The sequence below is a fragment of the Gobio gobio genome (assembly GCF_949357685.1).
Source record: "Gobio gobio genome assembly, chromosome: 17".
Lineage (NCBI taxonomy): Eukaryota > Metazoa > Chordata > Actinopteri > Cypriniformes > Gobionidae > Gobio > Gobio gobio.
In genome coordinates this window covers 28,549,334-28,569,895 of record NC_137110.1, presented here as the reverse complement: position 1 = coordinate 28,569,895, position 20,562 = coordinate 28,549,334, and the positions used below count along the sequence as shown (strand labels likewise).

General features: G+C 36.4%; 4 protein-coding genes across 4 annotated transcripts in view; 3 read left to right on the top strand and 1 right to left on the bottom strand.

Annotated features, from left to right (window-relative positions):
• Positions 1–576: 576 nt before the first annotated feature.
• Positions 577–5,069, top strand: LOC307140678 (E3 SUMO-protein ligase CBX4-like). Its single transcript, XM_079840335.1, has 5 exons — positions 577–824; positions 1,017–1,060; positions 1,559–1,624; positions 2,802–2,868; positions 2,994–5,069. The coding sequence occupies exons 1-5, from the start codon at positions 756–758 to the stop codon at positions 4,377–4,379; spliced, it is 1,632 nt and encodes a 543-aa protein (XP_079696461.1). The 5' UTR covers positions 577–755; the 3' UTR covers positions 4,380–5,069.
• Positions 5,070–9,929: 4,860 nt separating this feature from the next.
• Positions 9,930–12,540, top strand: cbx8b (chromobox homolog 8b). Its single transcript, XM_079840376.1, has 5 exons — positions 9,930–10,089; positions 10,208–10,251; positions 10,514–10,579; positions 10,687–10,753; positions 11,101–12,540. The coding sequence occupies exons 1-5, from the start codon at positions 10,021–10,023 to the stop codon at positions 11,944–11,946; spliced, it is 1,092 nt and encodes a 363-aa protein (XP_079696502.1). The 5' UTR covers positions 9,930–10,020; the 3' UTR covers positions 11,947–12,540.
• On the bottom strand, positions 11,951–15,504 carry cUnh17orf67 (chromosome Un C17orf67 homolog). Its single transcript, XM_079840377.1, has 4 exons — positions 15,330–15,504; positions 14,043–14,131; positions 13,701–13,840; positions 11,951–13,370 (listed from the first exon to the last, which is right to left on the bottom strand). The coding sequence occupies exons 1-3, from the start codon at positions 15,379–15,381 to the stop codon at positions 13,724–13,726; spliced, it is 258 nt and encodes an 85-aa protein (XP_079696503.1). The 5' UTR covers positions 15,382–15,504; the 3' UTR covers positions 11,951–13,370; positions 13,701–13,723.
• Positions 15,505–16,202: 698 nt separating this feature from the next.
• dgke (diacylglycerol kinase, epsilon) overlaps positions 16,203–20,562 on the top strand; it is a 33,219-nt gene continuing 28,859 nt past the window's right edge. Inside the window, exons 1-2 of the mRNA XM_079841381.1 lie at positions 16,203–17,030; positions 18,868–19,024. Of these exons, the coding sequence (XP_079697507.1) occupies positions 16,597–17,030; positions 18,868–19,024 (591 nt within the window). The 5' untranslated portion in view covers positions 16,203–16,596. The remainder of the gene's footprint in view (positions 17,031–18,867; positions 19,025–20,562) is intronic.

Genomic DNA, 20,562 nt, shown 5'->3' with positions numbered 1-20,562 from the left:
ATAAAATGCACCAAATCTAATATCCAAATGAAATTTGGTCAAGTCTGAGTCTTGGTCAAGCCAGATGATTGAGGATGAATCCCAATGCCACCCGTTTGATTATTTAGTAGCATTTCAGTCATTTCAGTGTGAGAAAATTAAAACAAAAGCACTGTTCAAAATGTCAAGTTTCAAAATGATGATCTTTAATCTAAATTAGGCTATTTTCCTGGTGTTAACGTAGGCTGTAGCCTCGGTGTTTCTATGGGTGTTTATTCAACATAAACAAACACACTTTTACTCATAGCTATCTTAACACTTCACTTTAGGCCTATATGTCAGCTATTCGTTTATAATATTATCTTCTTCAAAGTTGCCCCTGCACTGATCACTTAAAATGTAGCCTATGGTAAATCGCGCGATTATAAAACCTTGCTGATGCTGATAAGGATTTAGTCACCTGAACAGCTAAATGACAAATGAAGAAGTAATCAAGCTCAAATTTAAAATGGTTTAATTGCCACGAGTGGCAATACTTTGCGCCATAAAGGAAGAATTCTCGCCCCAGACCAGAAGGGCTGCCATAACGACTCTTCATTTGCTCGGTAAACCCGCGGCACAGGGCTGACCAGCCTCTACACCGCCCCTCCTGGGTGTGACGTCAAGCTCATAGCTATTTGCATGAAGTACGTTGTACAGCTCATTTGAGTTAAAACTGAGTCTCACTTGAGAAGCGATCGCGCGCGCACTGAGACGTATTACAGCGCGCGCTGAAAATGGAGCTGCCCGCCGCGGGTGAGCACGTCTTCGCGGTGGAAAGCATCGAAAAGAAACGCATTAGAAAGGTTTGCGGTTTTCTCTTAACAAACACTTTACATTGTTCATGTTGTAAGCGTATTAAACGTGCAAGTAAGGTTTGTATTTTATAGCGAGAACACATGAGTATGGATTTGTTTCTGAAACTCAAAATAATAGTAATGTTTGTATTCATTTTTTTAAATTCCAATAGTAATTGGCTTTGTTTGTTATATTTGCAGGGAAGGTTTGAGTACCTAGTCAAGTGGAGAGGCTGGTCTCCCAAGTAAGTTTCCCTTCAAGATGTCACTTGCTTGCTTTGCTATTTCTATGTGAACGTCTCTCTCTCTCTCTCTCTCTCTCTCTCTCTCTCTCTCTCTCTCTCTCTCTCTCTCTCTCTCTCTCTCTCTCTCTCTCTCTCTCTCTCTCTCTCTCTCTCTCTCTCTCTCTCTCTCTCTGTGTGTATGTGTGTGAGGGGGGGTGGGGGTTTGGAGCTGTAATAATGTAATAATGTTTCATATTTAAGCTTAATGGTATAGTTGTGTTTTTGCTAAATAAACATGTCTATTTTAAAACGATATAATAGGCTACTAACAGCAGTTAACAGTAGGCTATTCATCAGTATTTTGTAAATTTTTGAAGATCGGTTCAGTAGGACCATGTTAGTGGCTCCTGGTAGTTAGTCGTTCAAATGACAGCCACATTATATAGTTTGGTTGAGAGAGCTGGTGATATTCATGCTTCTCTGCTCTCCCCCTCTTCCCTCGTTCTCCGCCCCTTTTAGATATAACACGTGGGAGCCAGAGGAAAATATTCTGGACCCGAGACTTCTCGTCGCTTTCCAAAACAGGTGAGACATAGAAGCAGTCTGGGCTTGACGCTCTGTACAGCCGAAAGCGGAGGAGGAGGGAAGACGTTTTCATTGCCGCTGCGCTCGTGCATATTCTTTTTCACTTTCTTTCGCAGTGACAGAAGGGGGAGCACACAAGAGCGGGAGAGAACTTGTGCGCAGGCGCGCTATGATATATGACTGAATTTAATTGCGCGTTACACCAATGCCAGGGTCAGAACACAGCAATTCAAGGATGTTTACATATAGACGTGGCCAGAAAAATGCAATCCTTTGAGATGATTTGCAATCCTTGTGGAACCATCATCAACAAACGTATACCGCTTTCAATGCCTACTATTATTATTCATTTCGTATGGTGCGTATTCATCAAGCTTACAGCCGATGTGTACACACACACACACACACACACACACACACACACACACACACACACACACACACACACACACACACACACACACACACACACACACACTAATCGACTGCGTTTTACATGATAGATGTGCAGTTTTCCGTGATAACATGCATTCACGCCTCCTAGAAATTCCGCACACATTTTTGTCGGGCATTCCTCCCCTTTGACTGGCATCTACGTGCACCATTAGTGGTCTCCCTCGTGACGAGGAATTCTGTTTTGGAGTAATTGCACGCCCCCCTTGAGTATAAAATCGTTCTAGGTCGTCTAATTAGGTTTTTGCGATATTGTTTTATAGAAGGTCGATGGGAAAAGAGCTGATGGCCCATTTCTCTACAGTGCATTGACGTAGTTTGAGCTAACAAATAAATAATATTACCAATTTGAAAAGCCTTTCAAACAACCTTTAATAGCAATATTGATATTGATGTGACAGAACCATTTATTAATGAGTTGTGTCATATTTCTGTTTTCTTTTCTTTTTTTACCATTTCTTTCTAGTTGGGATTGTTCACCAAATTAGTAAACAAGCTGCTGTCTGAAGCAACACAGAATGTTCTTTATTTTATGTGAGCAAATTGTATGTAATTCCACGTACTAGTGGGCCATTTAAAGTGCATATTTTAAAGAATACACAAAACAGTCTTTGACTTGCCTGATAAAGGGACAAATGGTCTGAACAAATCAAAAGTTAAATATTTGTGTCATGTGTTTCTTTCTATCACGACTTTTTATAATCTCAAACTCTTTTCTATTTAGGGAAAGACAAGAGCAGCTAATGGGTTATCGCAAACGAGGGCCAAAACCAAAACATCTTCTCCTGCAGGTAATTCACCATTACTTACCAACATCCCACAAACTCAATATTACCCAATTAACTTCTGTGAAAGTCACGCCAATACTTGTTTATACAGCAAAGCTCATTGTTAATTGTTTTGTCTAATTTCCAAGGTACCATCATTTGCTCGAAGATCCAGTGTTCTAGACCTTCAGGAGGTGTCTCAAGATGAGGATAACCAACCCAAAGCAATCCCAGACCTGGTCCAAAGCCAGCAATACCAGCTTAACAGCAAGAAGCACCATCCCTACCAGCCCAATCCAAAAGAAAAGCAGGGAGATGCACGAACAAATGGGAAAAAGAAGCACTACTACCAGCTCAACAGCAAGAAACACCACCATTATCAACCAAACCCTAAAATGTATGACTCCCTGTATCAGAGGGTCAGAGAGACCAAAGTTCCCGAGTTAACAAACAAGGAATGGAATTTACCTCCAGCTCTACAGCAGAAATGGGTTCAAGATAAGGATTCTGGGTGCCTCAGTAAGGTGAGGAATATTGCAATGGAGTTGAAAAATCTTTCTAAATTAAACGGTAGAGCTGACTTGAATGTGAACACAAAAGATGCAAAGGGGGACACAGCACTGCCAAATGGAATAAGCAACAAACTGAAGATTGTAAAGAACAAGAATAAAAACGGGCGCATTGTCATTGTCATGAGCAAGTACATGGAAAATGGAACCCAGGCAGCTAAAATTAAGAAGGGAACGGCTGATGCTGAGGAAAAAAGGCAAGCACAGGACTTACAGTCCTGTGGAACAGATGAAAGCACAGAGAAGATAAAGCACGCAAAGAAGCAAAGTCTTGTGAAAGTGATAAAAAAGGACCGTAAAGCTGAGTCTACATGTTTGAGCCTTTCCAATGGACTATCATCTTGCAGAGGGGACAAACCTAAAAAAGCATGTTCCATAGTGTTTGAGCCAAACAACTCAAAGAAGCCTGGCAGCACCAGAGAGCATGCATCTGTTGAACAACCCTTGAAACTGACAACCAAAACCAGTCTGACTCCATTGCCTTTTGAGAAGAATGATCAAAGAGGCACCCAATCTACCCAATATGGTTCCCCCACCTTCCCTCAAAAACGTTGCTGCTCTGAGGCAGACAGTGGCAGCAGGGAGGCTAAGAGGTTCTTAAGTTCTCAGACTATAAGTGGTCCAAATACTGACTTGTCTCACTCTTGCAACGGCACCACAGACTTCAATGACCATAAGCACTCTGGTGGACATGACTTTGAAATCCTGGACTTGAACCAAGATGAACCCATTGACCTCAGCTGTGTAAGGTCAAAAGAAGAGAGAAAAATGTCTACACATTCTCAGATCGCAAACTCTATAGCAACAGGGAAAGAAGCAGTTTCCACACCAGGAATCCTAGAGATAGAAATGAAAAAATCTGTTCCAAGCTTTACACCTTTTCTGGGGAATATAATAATCACTGATGTCACAGCGAACTGCCTCACAGTGACATTCAAGGAGTATGTTAAGTTTAGGAATATGTGATGAATATAAAGTCTATAAAGACTACTGACTATTTACTGTGAATTTGTACAAATGTAAAGCATGACTAATCATCAAGTCCTCAAACTTGCCTGAATATTTTGAAAGAATCTAGTGTAAAGTTTTGATAGTTTCAGACTGTATTTGGATAAACTGAATTAATTTTCAAATTCACACATTTAACTATTCCATGTTAGGGATAGAAAAATAAACTGAACAGGTTTTCCTGTTAATAGCATGTATCATATTAGCTCAAAGCTGTTTGAAGTGCTGTATTTAAGAAGGTTTAAATATAAGGAGCACTTCACATGTAATACTGAGAAACATTTTCTACTGATCTGTATTTTATAGTCCTCGTTTTAAAATAAATGCCACTTGAAATGTGTTATTTAGGTTTGTCTAAGCATATTAAAAGTTTTATTTTATGTTTTTGAGTAAGATCTCAGTCTTTGCTTGTAGGCTGCAAGCAGGTGTGTGATGAATAGAGAAGTTCCTATTGCAGTGAGAAGAGCAACCAGACAGGCCATGTGAGAGATAGCAAAACGTCATTAGGCTTCTATCATGTAAATGCATAAAATATACATATCAGACTGAACTTTGCACAACCCCTAAATAGCACTTACTGTAGATGAGCAGGGAGGTGTATGTCTTAGACTTGTTATGTGTTTAAGAGTAAACTCGTGTTTTAAGAGTAACTCGTGTTTTTTAATTTTTTATTACGTTATTATTATAATTATAATTATTATTATAAGCTAAAGGTGTTTGCATACTTGATTGATTTTTGATTTAATTGATTTGATTTGATTTAATTGATTTCCGTAAAAAGAAACATGGCAATTCCGAGCATCAGTATCATCCGCTGAAAATTGGGCAGGTCTCTCGGAGTGCTGGCAGCAGTGTTGTCTTGCTTTTCGAAGCTCCGTTTTGACTAGGCCTAACGTAAAACCTCTCCAGAAAAAAGTACAGTATGCTAGTCGGGCTTTATAGTGTTTAATTAGGCTATGTGTAAAGCCATCTGCTGTACACTTAGCCTAAATATTTGGACAATCATTATCGAGATCGTGTAAATCATCCAATTTAAAACATCAGGGCTGTCAAGAAATAAACTTTTTTTGTCGTTGGATTAATTTTGTTTAAGAGATGTCATGTTTCAACCTGTTACAAGAAACATAAGCAGGAAAACTTAAATCTGTTTTCATGTTGGATATTGCCTCTAAACACCCATGACAAGAAGTTTCCTGAGCTATCAGGCGATAAAAGCAGACCAGGGAAAGCAAGAGGGAAACTTTCGTCGCACTTTCGAATGCATTTTCTATTTTTGTTCAGATAAGGTTACCCCAGTGAATGATAGTTGTGTAAAGCAGCATTTTAATTGTGACATATGGCGAGAATATTAGGCTAATATAGAATAATAATAATAAAATAATAATAATAATAATAATAATAATAATAATAATAATAATAACACACCAATTAGCCTACAATCAGATGGGACACATATAGTTGCTTAAAATGTAATTCCCTGAACTCAGTAGCTAAGGTGGGCCATAGGCTATACTGTGATAGGCTATTTGCTCCTGTGAGAAGTATATTCGAACACATTTTGAGAACAGTGGTAAGACAGACAACGCAAAAAGGATTATAATTAATGGGTTATAAAAAAAAGAAAATAGTTAAAACAACGCTGACATTTCAACAATCAACATTTTACAGGCATTATGTTTTAGGCAGTAGGCTAGTCTTTATGTATAGCCTACTGCCCCAAGCATTCCAAAATGTGAATGAATGTCGCTTTTACAGAGAGAATATAGAGTATATGCTATATTGTATGTGCTCCAACTAGAATAATATGCTATAGGCTTGCCTTCAGACTATTGACAACTTTCTTTATGCGCAAGACGGTCCGAACGGGAAGAATATCGTCAAAGGTTTATCGGTCAAAGACAAAGGCTAGAAGGATAGAAGATTCGGCTAATTATGATAGCATTCATAATAGCCTTCGCTTGCTACTATCATGGAGCCTGCACGCTTTGAACAGCCTGATGTATAAATCTAGACTCATTTTTGTCAGCGCTAACATGGCGGACAACGTCTCTTTTTCACGGCAAGACTATGCTTAGGCTATCTGTCCATCCAAAAACTAGGCAGGGGTAGGTTAATGGTGGAATTTGTGTCAAAGACGGGCTTCGGAAAAGCAATGAAACGGAATCAACCATTTCCTCTGCTGCACCGTCTGAGATAAAGCTGCTCTAGCTGCGGTTATAAAATGGCTTCCTTTGGTCCATCCACTTTATTCGCGATCAGCTTATGAATTCAGCTTTACAGCAGCGCATTTTAACCGTCGATGTTTAACTTCGCAAGGTTATTTAAAATATGCTTTAAACATCTTCTTTTAAAACAATAAAGTAATACAAATTAGCTTATTAGAGTTAAACATTATTGGCAGAGATCGCTTTAGTAAAATAAAGCGTTTGATCATGAGAGGCAGGTAGCCTAGCTACTACAGAAATGTTCTGAAAGCTGTGGTTGAAATTGGCACAGATCGCTTCAATTTTGTGTTTTGATGATGAGAAAAGAAGTGTTCTAAAAGCTGGTTGAGATAGGGGCCCCTTAACTGCTTAATTGTTTTAAATAATATATCTTCTAATAGTTTACAAGTAGCCTAACCTTCAGGAAGCTTTTAAACAAATCTCACTAAAATAATCAGCCGAATATAGTTGGACTGCATTTCCCCTCTTGTTTAGCCTACTTAAAGATAAAAATAAGTCGTTAATACAAGGTTAGCCTATCCCATGTTTAGGCTACTGGCATATAATAATTTTATTTGGCACATTTAGCCTATTTTTAAAAAATAGGTAGGTCTATAGGCTAATGCACGACTTTTCCCGAAATCAACCACGATTCATTTCCATTTTATCTAACGATTGCCTATATATATATATATATATATATATATATATATATATATATATATATATATATATATATATATATATATATATATATATATATATATATATATATAGGGGCGACAGGTAGAAACTAATATGCAGCAGAAAGCGCTCGATTTTAAATCCGCAGTTGGCATGATAATATGGTCCCATTAAATATCTAAGTCTTGTACTACAGTGTAGATATCCTAAATAATCCATCAGGAAACCATGTAATGTTTTTTTTTACTTTATCGAAAATTGTCTTAGACTGCAGCTAAAATAATAATATGTATTTGCTATTTCCTTTGTAAATTGTGCACAATTTCTCATGCTGGTTGCCCAGAAACGAGCGAACCAATAATATTCTTCCAGCTCGATGGAGAGCCCATATACGGATATAACCACTGCAGTAGTCAAACCACCAATCATCTTCCTCAAAGAATCAACCAAGCGTGGTGTTTACTTGTTTATGCATATAAAGACTAAAAAAAATAAATAAAAAAACGAAGCATTGGTTTTATTTTGGAGAAAAATATTTTACAATCGTCACAGTCTGCAGATAGCCTACATAGTTTTCACTCACAGATTGAACCACTGTACTTTTACAGGCCACCAAGTTATTCAATATCCTATTGTTCATAGCTTGAAACGTTTAAATATAGGCTATTATCTTTGCCCAAATTGTATTTCTAAATAATACATTTAATGCAATTTAAAAATGTATGTAATTATCCCAGGAATGTAGCATATGTATTAATGACTTATTTAAATGCGTTTTTTTAAATTAAACTCGCATGCCCTGTTTGAAACACAAGTCTCACAAGTGAGATCGGTAAACATTTTCGGAAAAGGTTCGATAAGGGTAGTTCCCTTTTTATGGCATGATTGGTTAATTACAATAAAATAATGACTGTTAATAAATGTTTTTCCTTCATATATAGCCTATGCAATTCCAATGCTAGGTTACATTTATTATGTTCATAATTTTTCCAGGTAAACCAACATAATGAGATTGTTTAATTAAATTTTAGGCTATATAGAAAACCAAATTACAATATATATATATATATATATATATATATATATATATATATATATATATATATATATATATATATATATATATATATATATATATATATATATATATATATATATATATATATATATATATATATATATATATATTTCTTTTATGCAGGACTATATAGGTCTATACATAATTTATATAGCCTAATATATAATAGGCCTATTCTTTTATTTTGTCTTACATAATTTTTTATTAAATTTAAATGTTTTCAAAGTTTTCAAAAACTATTGCTGTTGTTTTGAGATTGTTTGAGCTAAATATAAATAAATAAATAACGTTATAGCATGACCCATGTAATCGTTTTAACATTTACTGAGGTTACTTTCAGTAGTGCATACTCTTAGGCTATATGCTATATACTAATAAATACATAAAATATAATAATTATAAAATGTTTCGTTGTTTAGTCGTCTATTGTAATTATTATTATAGCATACAATATTATAGGCTACCATCATTGTTTTTTTTTTTTTTTTAAAGTTCTTTAATAAAGGGGGTGGGGGGGTATTTTATAGGCTAATAAGGTAGGATATAGCCTATGGGATATTATTATAATGGCGCTGTTTAATCTATTAGATTTTTTATTCTCATTTGGCTGCTAAATATGGTAGTCTTACACAAAAACATCAAACAATTATTTATTTATTTATTTATTTATTATTAGCCTATTATTATTATTATTATTATTATTATTATTATCATCATTATTGTTATTATCGAAAGAGCCTACAGTTGGAGACCATATCTAAATATTTGAATCATTTTGTGCAGGCGTGGGAGTTTAACGGGATAAACATAAGTAGTAGGTTATGCGGTCCGTTTTTCTTTATCAAGAGTAACACAATCTAATAGCCTACCTAGAGCAAATAATGAGGTTACCGAAATGCCCACTTCAGATCATCGTTTATGAGATATCTGATTCAGCGCGTTCTGTTTAATTACCGGCTAAATAGTATAATAGCCTATGCAAGAAATGGAAAGAATCATTCCGTTAGTACAAATTTTGACTATTAACCTAGTCTACTCTGTAGGACACACAGATCAATATTCATACCCACAATGACATGACGTAGCCTACAGTTGACGTTTTTTTAGAGGAATTAAGATTTTAACGGAATTAGTAAAATTGTTTTGTGAATAGCAGAATATTGAAGAATAAGATGCCATACATTTCCCTATCATATCCATTATTAATAGCTATTTACAGAAAAATAAAAAAATCCTAGGCAAATGAATCATGCTTGTTTAAAAAAAAATACACAATTAGTTCATATAGCCGACATCTGCTCTGCTGACGCTTAATTGATGACGTTTTCCTGTCTTGACGATTAAACTTTAACGTACTGACTTGTTCATCCGAGGAGATCTTATCATATGTTTGCAAGAATGCAGGTATATCACTAGCAAGCAAGCCCCGGCCACTTAGCAACAGCCGAGCCAATGAACGGCCTCGAAATGTTTCCACCTAAGCGGTGCCAAGGCAACATGTTAAAGAACGTGATGACGTCTGGCTGTGCACGACAGTATTATGGGCTGTATGGAATTCTGAAGCTAGAGCTGGCGGACTGGACTCGCGCTCACAGCTAGCTTCGCTGCAAGCTAACGGTAGACGAAGGTAAACATGGAGCTATCGGCTGTCGGAGAGAGGGTGTTCGCGGCCGAATCGATCATCAAGAGACGAATACGACGGGTATGTGTTGTGTGACAGTGATCTCGACATTTTTCTGCATATATGTGATCTTGTCGTCGGCTCACGCTAACGAATTCTTTTTGTGTGTGTGTGTGTGTGTGTCTGATGGCACGAACAGGGTCGAATGGAATATCTCGTTAAATGGAAGGGCTGGTCACCCAAGTGAGTAATACATGCCCATTCTGTCTATCGTGCCTTGCCCTAGTAGTGTTTTAGTGACAGCGATGGCTGTCAACTCTGCGAAATATCGCAAAGGCCATACATCAACTGGCAGGTTATAGTAATGCTGGCTGTTACTGCAGACTGGTTTTGGCAGATGGCATGCTGCAACATTAGCTGGCCCTGCTAGCTGACCGATAAAGCAGTGGTTTAAATGCAGCTGGAGATTGACAGTCATCACGTGAAACTTTTTTTGTTCTCACAGGTACAGTACTTGGGAACCAGAGGAAAATATCCTAGACTCGCGTCTTTTCGTTGCCTTTGAAGAGCGGTAAAATAATTAAATAAATAGAGATGAATAATAATAAAAAATAATTATAATAATTATGCTGTCGAAAATACAGACATTTTCACACATGCCTTTGTATTTTCATTCAGGGAGCGTGAGAGAGAAATATTTGGACCCAAGAAAAGGGGACCTAAGCTGAAGACTTTTCTTCTAAAGGTTAATGTTATTTATGTATATATATATATATATGTGTATATATATATATATATATATATATATATATATATATATATATATATATATATATGTATATGTATATATATGTGTATATATGTATATATATATATATATATATATATATATATATATATATATATATATATAGGCTATATATATATATATATATATATATATATATATATATATATATATATATAGTTACAGTTATTGTGTATAATATTCCCTTGTTTGTATAAATTAATAAATAACACTTTTTTTTTAACAAGAGCATAGTTTTGTTTTCTGCATTTTTTTAAAAATTTAAATTATATATTTTTTTGCAGGCCCAAGCTAAAGAAAAGGCAAAGTCTTATGAATTTAGGAATGAATCATCCAGGGGCATTCATGTTGCATATCCCAGTCCAGAGCCTGTGGTAACCCCTAGAGCAAGAGAGGGTCTGCGTGCTGTGGTTCCCACCCTTTTCCCTCCCAGCACAGTTAACCGAGGGGAGAGTGTAAGGCTTTCACCTCCAGAACCAAGGGAGCATCGTTCTCCACCCTTACCAAGACCCAGCTCTGATGCTTTTACCCTTGCCCCAAAAAAGAGAGGACGGAAGCCCAAATTACGGTTCACAGATGGCTATACAAGCTCCTTGCATCCAGAGCATGCAAAAAGAGCAGCAGATGAAACCATGGCAAGCATTCCTTCCAAAATGGCTAAGTTAGGGTTGGGTGAAGAGGAAGAGAGATGCTCTGAAATGATTGGGAGAATTAAAATATCTCACAAGCACATGGATGCTGCCTATTTACACAAACAAAACAGAGTTGTTGTTCCAAGCAGGAGTACCCAGCACATTTCTCCAGAGTGGAATTTGCATTCCAGCAGAGTGGATGCAGACTTACAGGGATGCAGGACTAATCCACAAACAAGCCTCTTTCACCATAAACACCTGAAGCACCATTCAAAACAAAGAACATTTGAACACCGTGATTCCACCAGCAGACAGCCTTCACTTATCGCCAAAATCCCAGTGTCACGCATATTTGGAGAGCCGGAGGAGGGAGATGCTTGGAGACCCTCCTTCAGCAATGTGGAGCAAGTTGTAGTTACCGATGTGACGACAAACTTCCTGACTGTAACGATCAAAGAGAGTAGCACAGATAAAGGCTTCTTCAAAGACAAACAATGATTTTGTACTGCAGCCAGTATGCACTTCTTCAGAAGTCTTTTATTATCAAAAAATATTCTGTATTGTGAATTGTATATAAAACAAACATTATTTTGTTTTCTGTCCCACTGCAATCTGTATTTATTGTGAAATAGCTGCTTTAAGAGATTTGCATGCGACATTTAAACAAAGCTATAACTGCGTTCAAATGCATACAAGAGTTCTCAGATAATTTGCTGTAACTAAGTTAATTACGAACTGCTTACAATAAATATTTAAAAGTCTTATAGGTCTCCCACACGAATATTATTAACTAATGTATGTACAGCTTACAATTTGACATTTTAAACACTATTATTACTGTCATTACGGTTTGAAATTTTGTAATTTACGTTGACTTTTGTAAGTATATATTGTCAGTTACTCTGTAATCTTGTTTCACGGTATAACAAACAACAGTTTACACATAAAAGTGTTTATCAAATTCAAAAGTAAAATGTAAAATAATGAACATGTTTCTTTTGTTTCTTTTTACTTAAGCTCAAATTCGTATTCTTAAATATTTAGTAGGCCTAATAAGTTAAATTTAACTTTTTTATTCTACATATTTTGTAAGTGATTAAAGAAAAGAAATGATTAATGGAAAAAAAAAGTTATTATAGCATCGTGAATGGAAAAGCGCTCATTAGGCTAAATGTCCATAGCATATACTCAACGAATCATACTTATATACTTTTGCAAATATATAGAGGATAAAAAATATATATTATTCATATATTTAAAAAAAAGTAGCAGTAAATGCAAGACGAGACATTTAAAAACATTTCATTCATTTATGCAATTACTTGCTGATTTTATAGCATTTTATTTATTTATTTGGCCTTTATGGTTTCATGAGTGGCACGTGACAGAAGTCTAAACTTTTAGCTTCACACAACAATGTGCTGTCGGTCAGTCAGTGTTGGACCTTCAGATATTGCAGTGTAAAGGTCAAACTCTTGGCTATGTTTATGGACTGTTTACTCACCATTAATCTCTGCTAAACTAGGCTATCTTTTTAGTTTCGATTTTACTCGGTTATTTACGTAATGAAAATACTTTAACTAAACTAGGCTTTTAAAACACGCAGATAAACCACAATCAAGATGCAAAAAGCAAAGCATTTTTATTTTGATTATTGGTCTCTTATTCAAAATTGTAATTTTAACTCAATAATTGTACTACATTTCAATTTTGTAATTCGTTAAAAATAAAACACAGATTCTAAGATTTTCCATCTAAATAAGATCTAAAATCCTCCTCTACTATCGATTTATGTGTGCACATGTATTCATGTCTTGTGTCCTTGGCCTCTTCAGCATTTCTGAGTAATTTCTTCTTTTTTTATTACAGTCCATTTCGTTGTCAATATCCGCATCGTCATCGCCGGAATTCTTGTCTTCAACCTGAAAAACAAAATCACTTTGCATTTGTTTTGCACTCACCTAAGTTAACAATAAGATTTTTAAGTAAATGTCAAACCTTTTTCTTGATTAAAGCAATGAGGTCGTATTTACATTTAATTGTATGCCTTCTTTAAATTCCATGGCAAAACAGCGCATGCAACAAAAGTCAAAAAGAAACGTATGATGCAGATTTAACCATGGTAAGTAGCATATACTTAGAATTCCTCAAAAACTTTCTTCACCCAATTCACCTTTTATTTATAAAGAAAGGAGTGAATTTATGAAACCATATATTAGCTCAAACATTTAAGTCTTTCAGTGAGATGATACCTATATGGATCACTGCAGGCCAGTTACACGGTGTAGCCGTAGTTGCGGTCACAACGGGGGAAGCAGTGAGGGTTCAGCCAGTGCTCCATATTAGTCTCTCGAGCCCTCTGCTCCAGCCTCTGCATATGTAGCATGTGTTCCTGAAATACACAATGAACTCTGAATTATATTGACGAGCTGAGTTCACTGATTTTAAGAATTTTGCATTTAAAACCAGCAAAAATAAATGTGACCACAGATGCCTATAGGCTACACAAAAACATACAGGCTCTCATGCATGATGTTTGCATAAACTTTGTTATTAAATATGTGATTAGAAGGAGTGGAGAGGAGGCTCCCCACCCTCAAAGGTTCATCGGGGTGTCCCGGCTTCTGTCTCTTAGTCCGGAGTAGCTGCTTTGCAAAGCTCTCCTTAATGATGGGATTGGCATCTAGGAAAATGACATATGCATCAAAGTCACCTTTTCATACTGTAATTTCATGGTAATGACAGCATAATTTATTCATGTGACTACATTTAATGAATAGATAGAAACTAGTTTAGGGACTACAAATGGTGTAAAAAGTTAAAAGATTTGAGTCATTATAGCCTATATTTTATAGACTTTCATTTGCTTTCTTTCTTTCTTTTTATTACTACATGCTAATTTTCTTTTCTCCATTCTTCCTCAGGCGGCCATTCTGTCTTCTGAACCTTTATTATTTCAGATTTCCTCGAGTCCCTTGGGGGTCTAATTTGTATGAATTTTGGCCTTTCTTTTTCCCTTTCTTTATCTCTCTCTCCCTCTTTTTTCTCTCTTTCACACAGACACACACGCGCGCTCGCACACACACTTCACTCACTTTCTCTCCTCCCTCCCCGTTTCAACCCCTCACACTCTTTCCCAGCGCTGTTTCTCTAGAACACAAAGTGCCCATTCATGATCGCGTCTCCCCGGGGAACGCGCCTAAGCGCGCGCGTGACCTGGAGCTCTGACCCGCGAGGGGTATGAAAATGAGCCCGTTAGGGTAAACACCGACGTGGCAGATAAACAGCCACGCATTTTTTTTTACGTTTTGCCAAGTTAGTCTATCTAAGAAAAGATTATTTCATTCTTAGAGGCCCGGGCCGTGCAGGTAAAATGATTAGCCTACATCATTTGTAAGTTCGGTAACATTTCATCAGCGAAAACAATAGGCCTATAGGAAATGAATAGACATAGCCTACAAATAAAAAAGAAACAGCGCAATAAACAAGTAACTATGCAAAATTTGCTTAACATTTTGAGTTTTCTTTACAATAGCCCTATAACATTAGCAAACGTTGAGCAAGTGCGGGGAGAAAATCAACGTCAAAAATAGGTAGGCGTAGGCTATGTAGGCCTATTATAAAAATAATCTCACAGACCTTCATATTAAACCATTTCAGTCGTAGATAGAATCACAGCAAGACTAAAAACAATAGCTATATATACTTTCAAATGCCATTATAATATCGAAATAGCCCATTAAAAAAAGTTCTTATTTTGCATGAAAATGAAACTCGGTAAAACAGTGCATACAAACGTCACACGCCATAGGGAAAAGCAAAATAAAAAACTGTGATATGCAAATATAACATGTTATAAGATTTCCACAGGAAAAACATACCAATGCAGAAGGCCAACAAGACCACGCAAAAAAGGCATGCCAACAGCTTCATTTTCACTTCTGTCAGTCCTCAACTCGAAATAACTGCACTTGAGTTTTTACCCAACTTATGAGGAGGAGAAATAGATGGCAACGTCATTTAGAAGTTACCCTCACAGCACCTCTGCTTACAGGCACACTGGATACAGAAGAAAAATCCTGCCTGCACATCTGGATGAAGTTACAGACATATTCCACAAGATGTCGCCTTCGCTTAACTTACGACTCGGTTAAAATCTGTTGTCATGTGGGTGCCAGATATGTATTGGGGGGGGGGGGGGGTATATTCTAATTAAATAAAATATAATCAAATGTAATGAGTCACGCAGTGACTTCTTTTTTTTTTTACGTAGCCTAAATTATGAGGGGACTCATACTTTACAAACAAAACACATAATTAAAAAAATATTTTCACCATCGAAGATAAAACCACAAGTAGGCCTATACAGTGAATTGCCCTGAATAATAAAATATAATAGGCTAATTATTATAATAGGCTAATTATTGTATAATGACGGTTTTTTTTATTTAGCATTTTACATTGTTTCTTTAAAAAAATTGCTACTAACATGTTTACAGTAGACCTATCTTGTTCATTAATTAGTCTGGTTTTCACTATTATTCTTAGCATTTTTATTGTAACGTTTATTAGGCATATTCGTAACTTTATCACCTATATTATTATTATTATACATCATTTATTATTTTTCTTTCTTACAAAACTGTCATGATCCTGGGACGCAGACAGTTTCGAACTGTTACAATTCGCTTTTTGTCTCACGTATTGTTTTCCTATTGGCCACTGAAAATGAGCCGTCATAAACCTACGTCATCATTTCCGTTTCCGTATATTAAACTAGATGAAACTAGTAAGGTTTTTTATTTGCCGTTTGTATTGGTTTCAGTGTAGTGCGTGGCTAACATAGATGACGGGATGAAACAAAATGTAGAATATAAACGTGGATGTAATTTATCTGCGTACAGTTTGTCTTGCTGTACCAAGTGTTTGACAGCAAGGATGTTTACGATGGCTGGTCTGTAACATCAGTGTGACTCAGGTTTGGTGCATTGACTGGCGATATGATGATGTGCTGCTCGGATGGTGTTAGAAGATCGTTGTGGGATCTCAAAGCTTCGGCACAATGACTGATGACGATCGTTGGAATTTACTGATCATTCTCAGCTGACTTGTGCATGACAAAGGTCCTGTAAAATTAGAATTGTGGCTATGGAGGATAGTACTGAGGAGCTACGGGAGGAGTGGACTTTGCTCCTCTGGACCATGGTTGCTGTTCTGGTCCCAGTATTCATCACACTGTGGTGCAGCTTCCAGCGTCCCAAACGCAAAGTTCAGCTGAAAGATCTGTTCCGAAAGGGCAAACACGGCTGGCACTACACGGACCTCTTCAACAAGCCCACCTACTGCTGCGTGTGCTCTCAGCCCATCCTGCAGGGGGCGTTCTGTGACTGCTGCGGCATATGTGCGGATGAGCAGTGCATACATAGAGCAGATCGCATTCTCTCATGTAAGGAGATCATGACCCAGAGTAAGACAGACGGGAGGTTCTGCCACCAGTGGGTCAGAGGAAATGTGCCCCTCGCCAGCTACTGTGCCGAGTGCAAACAGCAATGCGGGACTCAACCTAAACTCTGCGACTATAGGTACTTTGTATAATCCCAAGTATTATATTTGATATCACAGAAATTATATTGGTGTGAAATACATCAGGATTTAAAACAGTGGTCTTATATTGTGTCGTATATATCAAACATTGTAACACAACTTTGGACAAAAACAAATAACTATGTTTTTGGAGAATATGGGAGATAAATGAGTATAACAATGTGGCTAATATTTTGAATCACCATAGACCTGGAAAAAAAATCTTAAATTTGCCCTAGTCAAGTAGTGAAGGAGTAAAAAAAAACACACATGAATGTTCCCTTTTTCTGTCATGGCACTTTCACATGGTCAACTTTGAAATGGTAAACAACTCAAATCTTTGAGGAAGGACAAGGCCAAAATTCCATACTAAACAATGCTTTCTAATATGGGGTTTGAACTTTTGAACTTGAGAAAGAAAATACAAAAAAAAATCAATTACATAAGAAGGATTTTTTATTTATTTATTATTATTACAGGGTTAGTTCACCCAAAAATGAAAATAATGTAATTTATTACTCACCCTCATGCTGTTCCACACCCGTTAGACCTCATCTTCGGAACACAAATGAAGGTATTTTTGTTGAAATCCGAAGGCTCAGTGAGGCCTCCATAGAGACCAAAGCAATTTACACTCTCAAGATCCATTAATGTACTAAAAACATATTTAAAGCAGTCCATGTGAGTACAGTGGTTCAATATTAATATTATAAAGCTACAATCTCATGTTTGGTGCGCCAAAAATAATGACTTACATAGTGATAACCGATTTCAAAACAATGCTTCATGAATCTTCAGAGTGTATCGAATCAGCGAGTCGATTCAGTGGTTCGGATCACTTGTCAAACCACCAAACTGCTGAAATCACGTGACTTTGGCGCTCCGAACCGCTGATTCGATACACTCCGAAACTTCATGCAGCAGTTTTTTGAAATCGGTTATCACTATATAAGTCGTTATTTAGTTTTTTTTGGCGGCGCACCAAAAATATTACCGTCGCTTTATAATATTAATATTGAACCACTGTACTCACATGTACTGATTTAAATATGTTTTTAGTACATTAATTGATCTTGAGAGTGTAAATTGCTTTGCTCTCTATGGAGGCCTCACTGAGCCTTCGAATTTTAACAAAAATATCTCCATTTGTGTTCCGAAGATGAACGGAGGTCTTATGGGTGTGGAACGGCATGAGGGTGAGTAATACATGACATTTATTTTCATTTTTGGGTGAACTAACCCTTTAAGAACTAATGCCCACCTTCATACAGCTTCCATAGTTTTATCAATATTTACAATTTCAAACATTTCAAAGTTGATATTTACTAGAAAAGACAAGTGTTTTTTCCTCTTAACTTATAGCAAAAGGATGGCAACAACTTGGAGAGCGATGGCAACACAGAGAACACAGCCTACAACAGGATTTTAAAACTTCTATTGAAATCCAGTTTTGTTGAAGCACCTATAAATGCATCACTGACTTTTGTCAGAACAAACTGGAAGCCTGTCCTTCTGTGTTTAATCCTTCCAAAGCGTGATTTGATTAAAAAGTCAGTAAGCTGACCAAGTAAATTGAGCATGAGGTTCTTTCATCTTAATCCTCAGTGTCAAAGGTAGCACAAAAATGGTGTCAGATTATCTTTTGCTGATTTAAAATCACTTTGAAATAATTTGTGCCATTATTTTATGATTTATTAAGATTGTATCTTGTGGAAGATTAGAAATCTCACTATGAGGTTTACTACAGAGGTTTTGCAGTCAATAAAGTATCTATTTTAATGTTTCATAACAAGCTACAAGCCCTCATTCACATTTGCTGGTTTTATTTGGGAATAGGTGTGTATGGTGTCAGACCACAGTGCATGATGACTGCCTTTCCAGTCTGAGTGATGATCTGTGCGATCTTGGAGAGTTCCACTCTGTTATCATACCTCCATATTACCTCTATCAAGTGAACAAGCTCCGCCGAAGACACCCTGATGAGTATAGCAAGGTGAGGATCTATTCACAAACAAACATCTGTCAAGCAGAGACTTTTCTTTTTTTCTTTTCTTTTTCAAAAGTTTCAGCTGAGTACAGAGGCTGTTTTTTCTGTCAATTTATTGTTTATAGTATGTATTTAAAGCGGTCAAATTCCCCTTGATATTTTGATATACAAGACATCATTGTGCTATAAAAACATACTGTAAGTTTCAGAGCTCAATTTCCTTGTTAGTCCAAAAACAGTTTACAAGCTGCTAAAACACATCACAAATGGGCATCACAAATTAAGATGAGATTTTGATGAAATCCGGGAGCTCTCTGACCCATCCATAGACTGTGACGTTAAAATAGTCCATGCGACTCCAGTGGTTCAACCCTAATGTTATGAAGTGACGAGAATACTTTTTGTGCTCAAAAACAAACAAAATTCCCTTTGTTGGGCTATTCACAAAGTACAGTGCTTCCTAGTTCTACGGCAAAACGTGGCTCACTATTGGCCAAGCATGATCCCATTATCACATGCATGTGTTGTGGTGCTTGCGTGAATCGTGTGGAATGGAGATTGTTGAATAAAGTCATTATTTTTGTTTGTTTTTGCGCACCAAAGTGTTCTCTTCCCTTTATAACATTAAGGTTGAACCACTGTAGTCACATTGACTATTTTAATGATATCTTTACTACCTTTCTGGACCTTGAAAGTTGCAGTTTATGGTCAGAGTCTGAGAGCTCTCGGATTTCAAAAAAAATATCTTAATTTGTGTTCCGAAGATGAACGAAGGTCTTCTGGGTTTGGAACGACATGAGGGTGAGTAAGTAAATTCATTTTTGGGTGAACTAACCTTTTAATTCTAAATAACTGCTCTTGATTTAAAAAAAAAAAAAAAAAATCAACATTTATAAGTGGACCTCATGGAATGTCATAAAATAATAAAAATGTTTATGACCCCTTTAAGATTTTGAATTTTTAAATTAGCATAACATGGATTTTCTCTCATTTTTATACCCTAAATAATCCTGATTGAATGACCAGAGTAGTACTTTTTTAAAAAGTAGTCTTTTTAATAATCTCTGGTACTATTTTACATGTAGTGGTACATTTTACTAGCCTGGGAAAACCCAGACAACTTCCGGCAAATTTAGATTTGCTCTGCAAGTAGTCTGGCAAAGAACCAGTGTTGCCAACTCTCGCGAGACAAATAAGCAACCGCAGCTTCAAAAACAAGCCCAAAACAAGCCCAATATTATTATATCATTTATTATCATAAATTATTTATATATATATATTTTTTTATCAATAAATGGGCCTGCAACATATTACACTGAAACCTTTCGGAGTTTGAAAAGCAAAAAAGGTGATTTTACACAAATCATCAAATTGCAATAAAGGACACTCAATATCCTCCGATTAGCTGTGAACAGAAGAGGTTTGGAGATAGAAAAAGAGAAAAAGTGACGTGAAGGCCAATTATAGTAACCCATAGTCGGAGTTAGTGCACACATATTATGGGCAGTAAGTAGTGAACATACACACTGCAAACTCTGAAAAAT

Coding starts and splice junctions, on each gene's coding strand:
- cUnh17orf67 (XM_079840377.1), bottom strand. CDS start 15,381: ATGAAGCTGTTGGCATGCCTTTTTTGCGTGGTCTTGTTGGCCTTCTGC. Junction 14,132..15,329: donor CTTGTTGGCCTTCTGCATTG/GTATGTTTTTCC, acceptor TCATTTTCCTAG/ATGCCAATCCCATCATTAAG. Junction 13,841..14,042: donor ACCCCGATGAACCTTTGAGG/GTGGGGAGCCTC, acceptor TGTGTATTTCAG/GAACACATGCTACATATGCA.
- cbx8b (XM_079840376.1), top strand. CDS start 10,021: ATGGAGCTATCGGCTGTCGGAGAGAGGGTGTTCGCGGCCGAATCGATC. Junction 10,090..10,207: donor TCAAGAGACGAATACGACGG/GTATGTGTTGTG, acceptor TGGCACGAACAG/GGTCGAATGGAATATCTCGT. Junction 10,252..10,513: donor TGGAAGGGCTGGTCACCCAA/GTGAGTAATACA, acceptor TTGTTCTCACAG/GTACAGTACTTGGGAACCAG.
- LOC307140678 (XM_079840335.1), top strand. CDS start 756: ATGGAGCTGCCCGCCGCGGGTGAGCACGTCTTCGCGGTGGAAAGCATC. Junction 1,061..1,558: donor TGGAGAGGCTGGTCTCCCAA/GTAAGTTTCCCT, acceptor CGCCCCTTTTAG/ATATAACACGTGGGAGCCAG. Junction 2,869..2,993: donor CAAAACATCTTCTCCTGCAG/GTAATTCACCAT, acceptor CTAATTTCCAAG/GTACCATCATTTGCTCGAAG.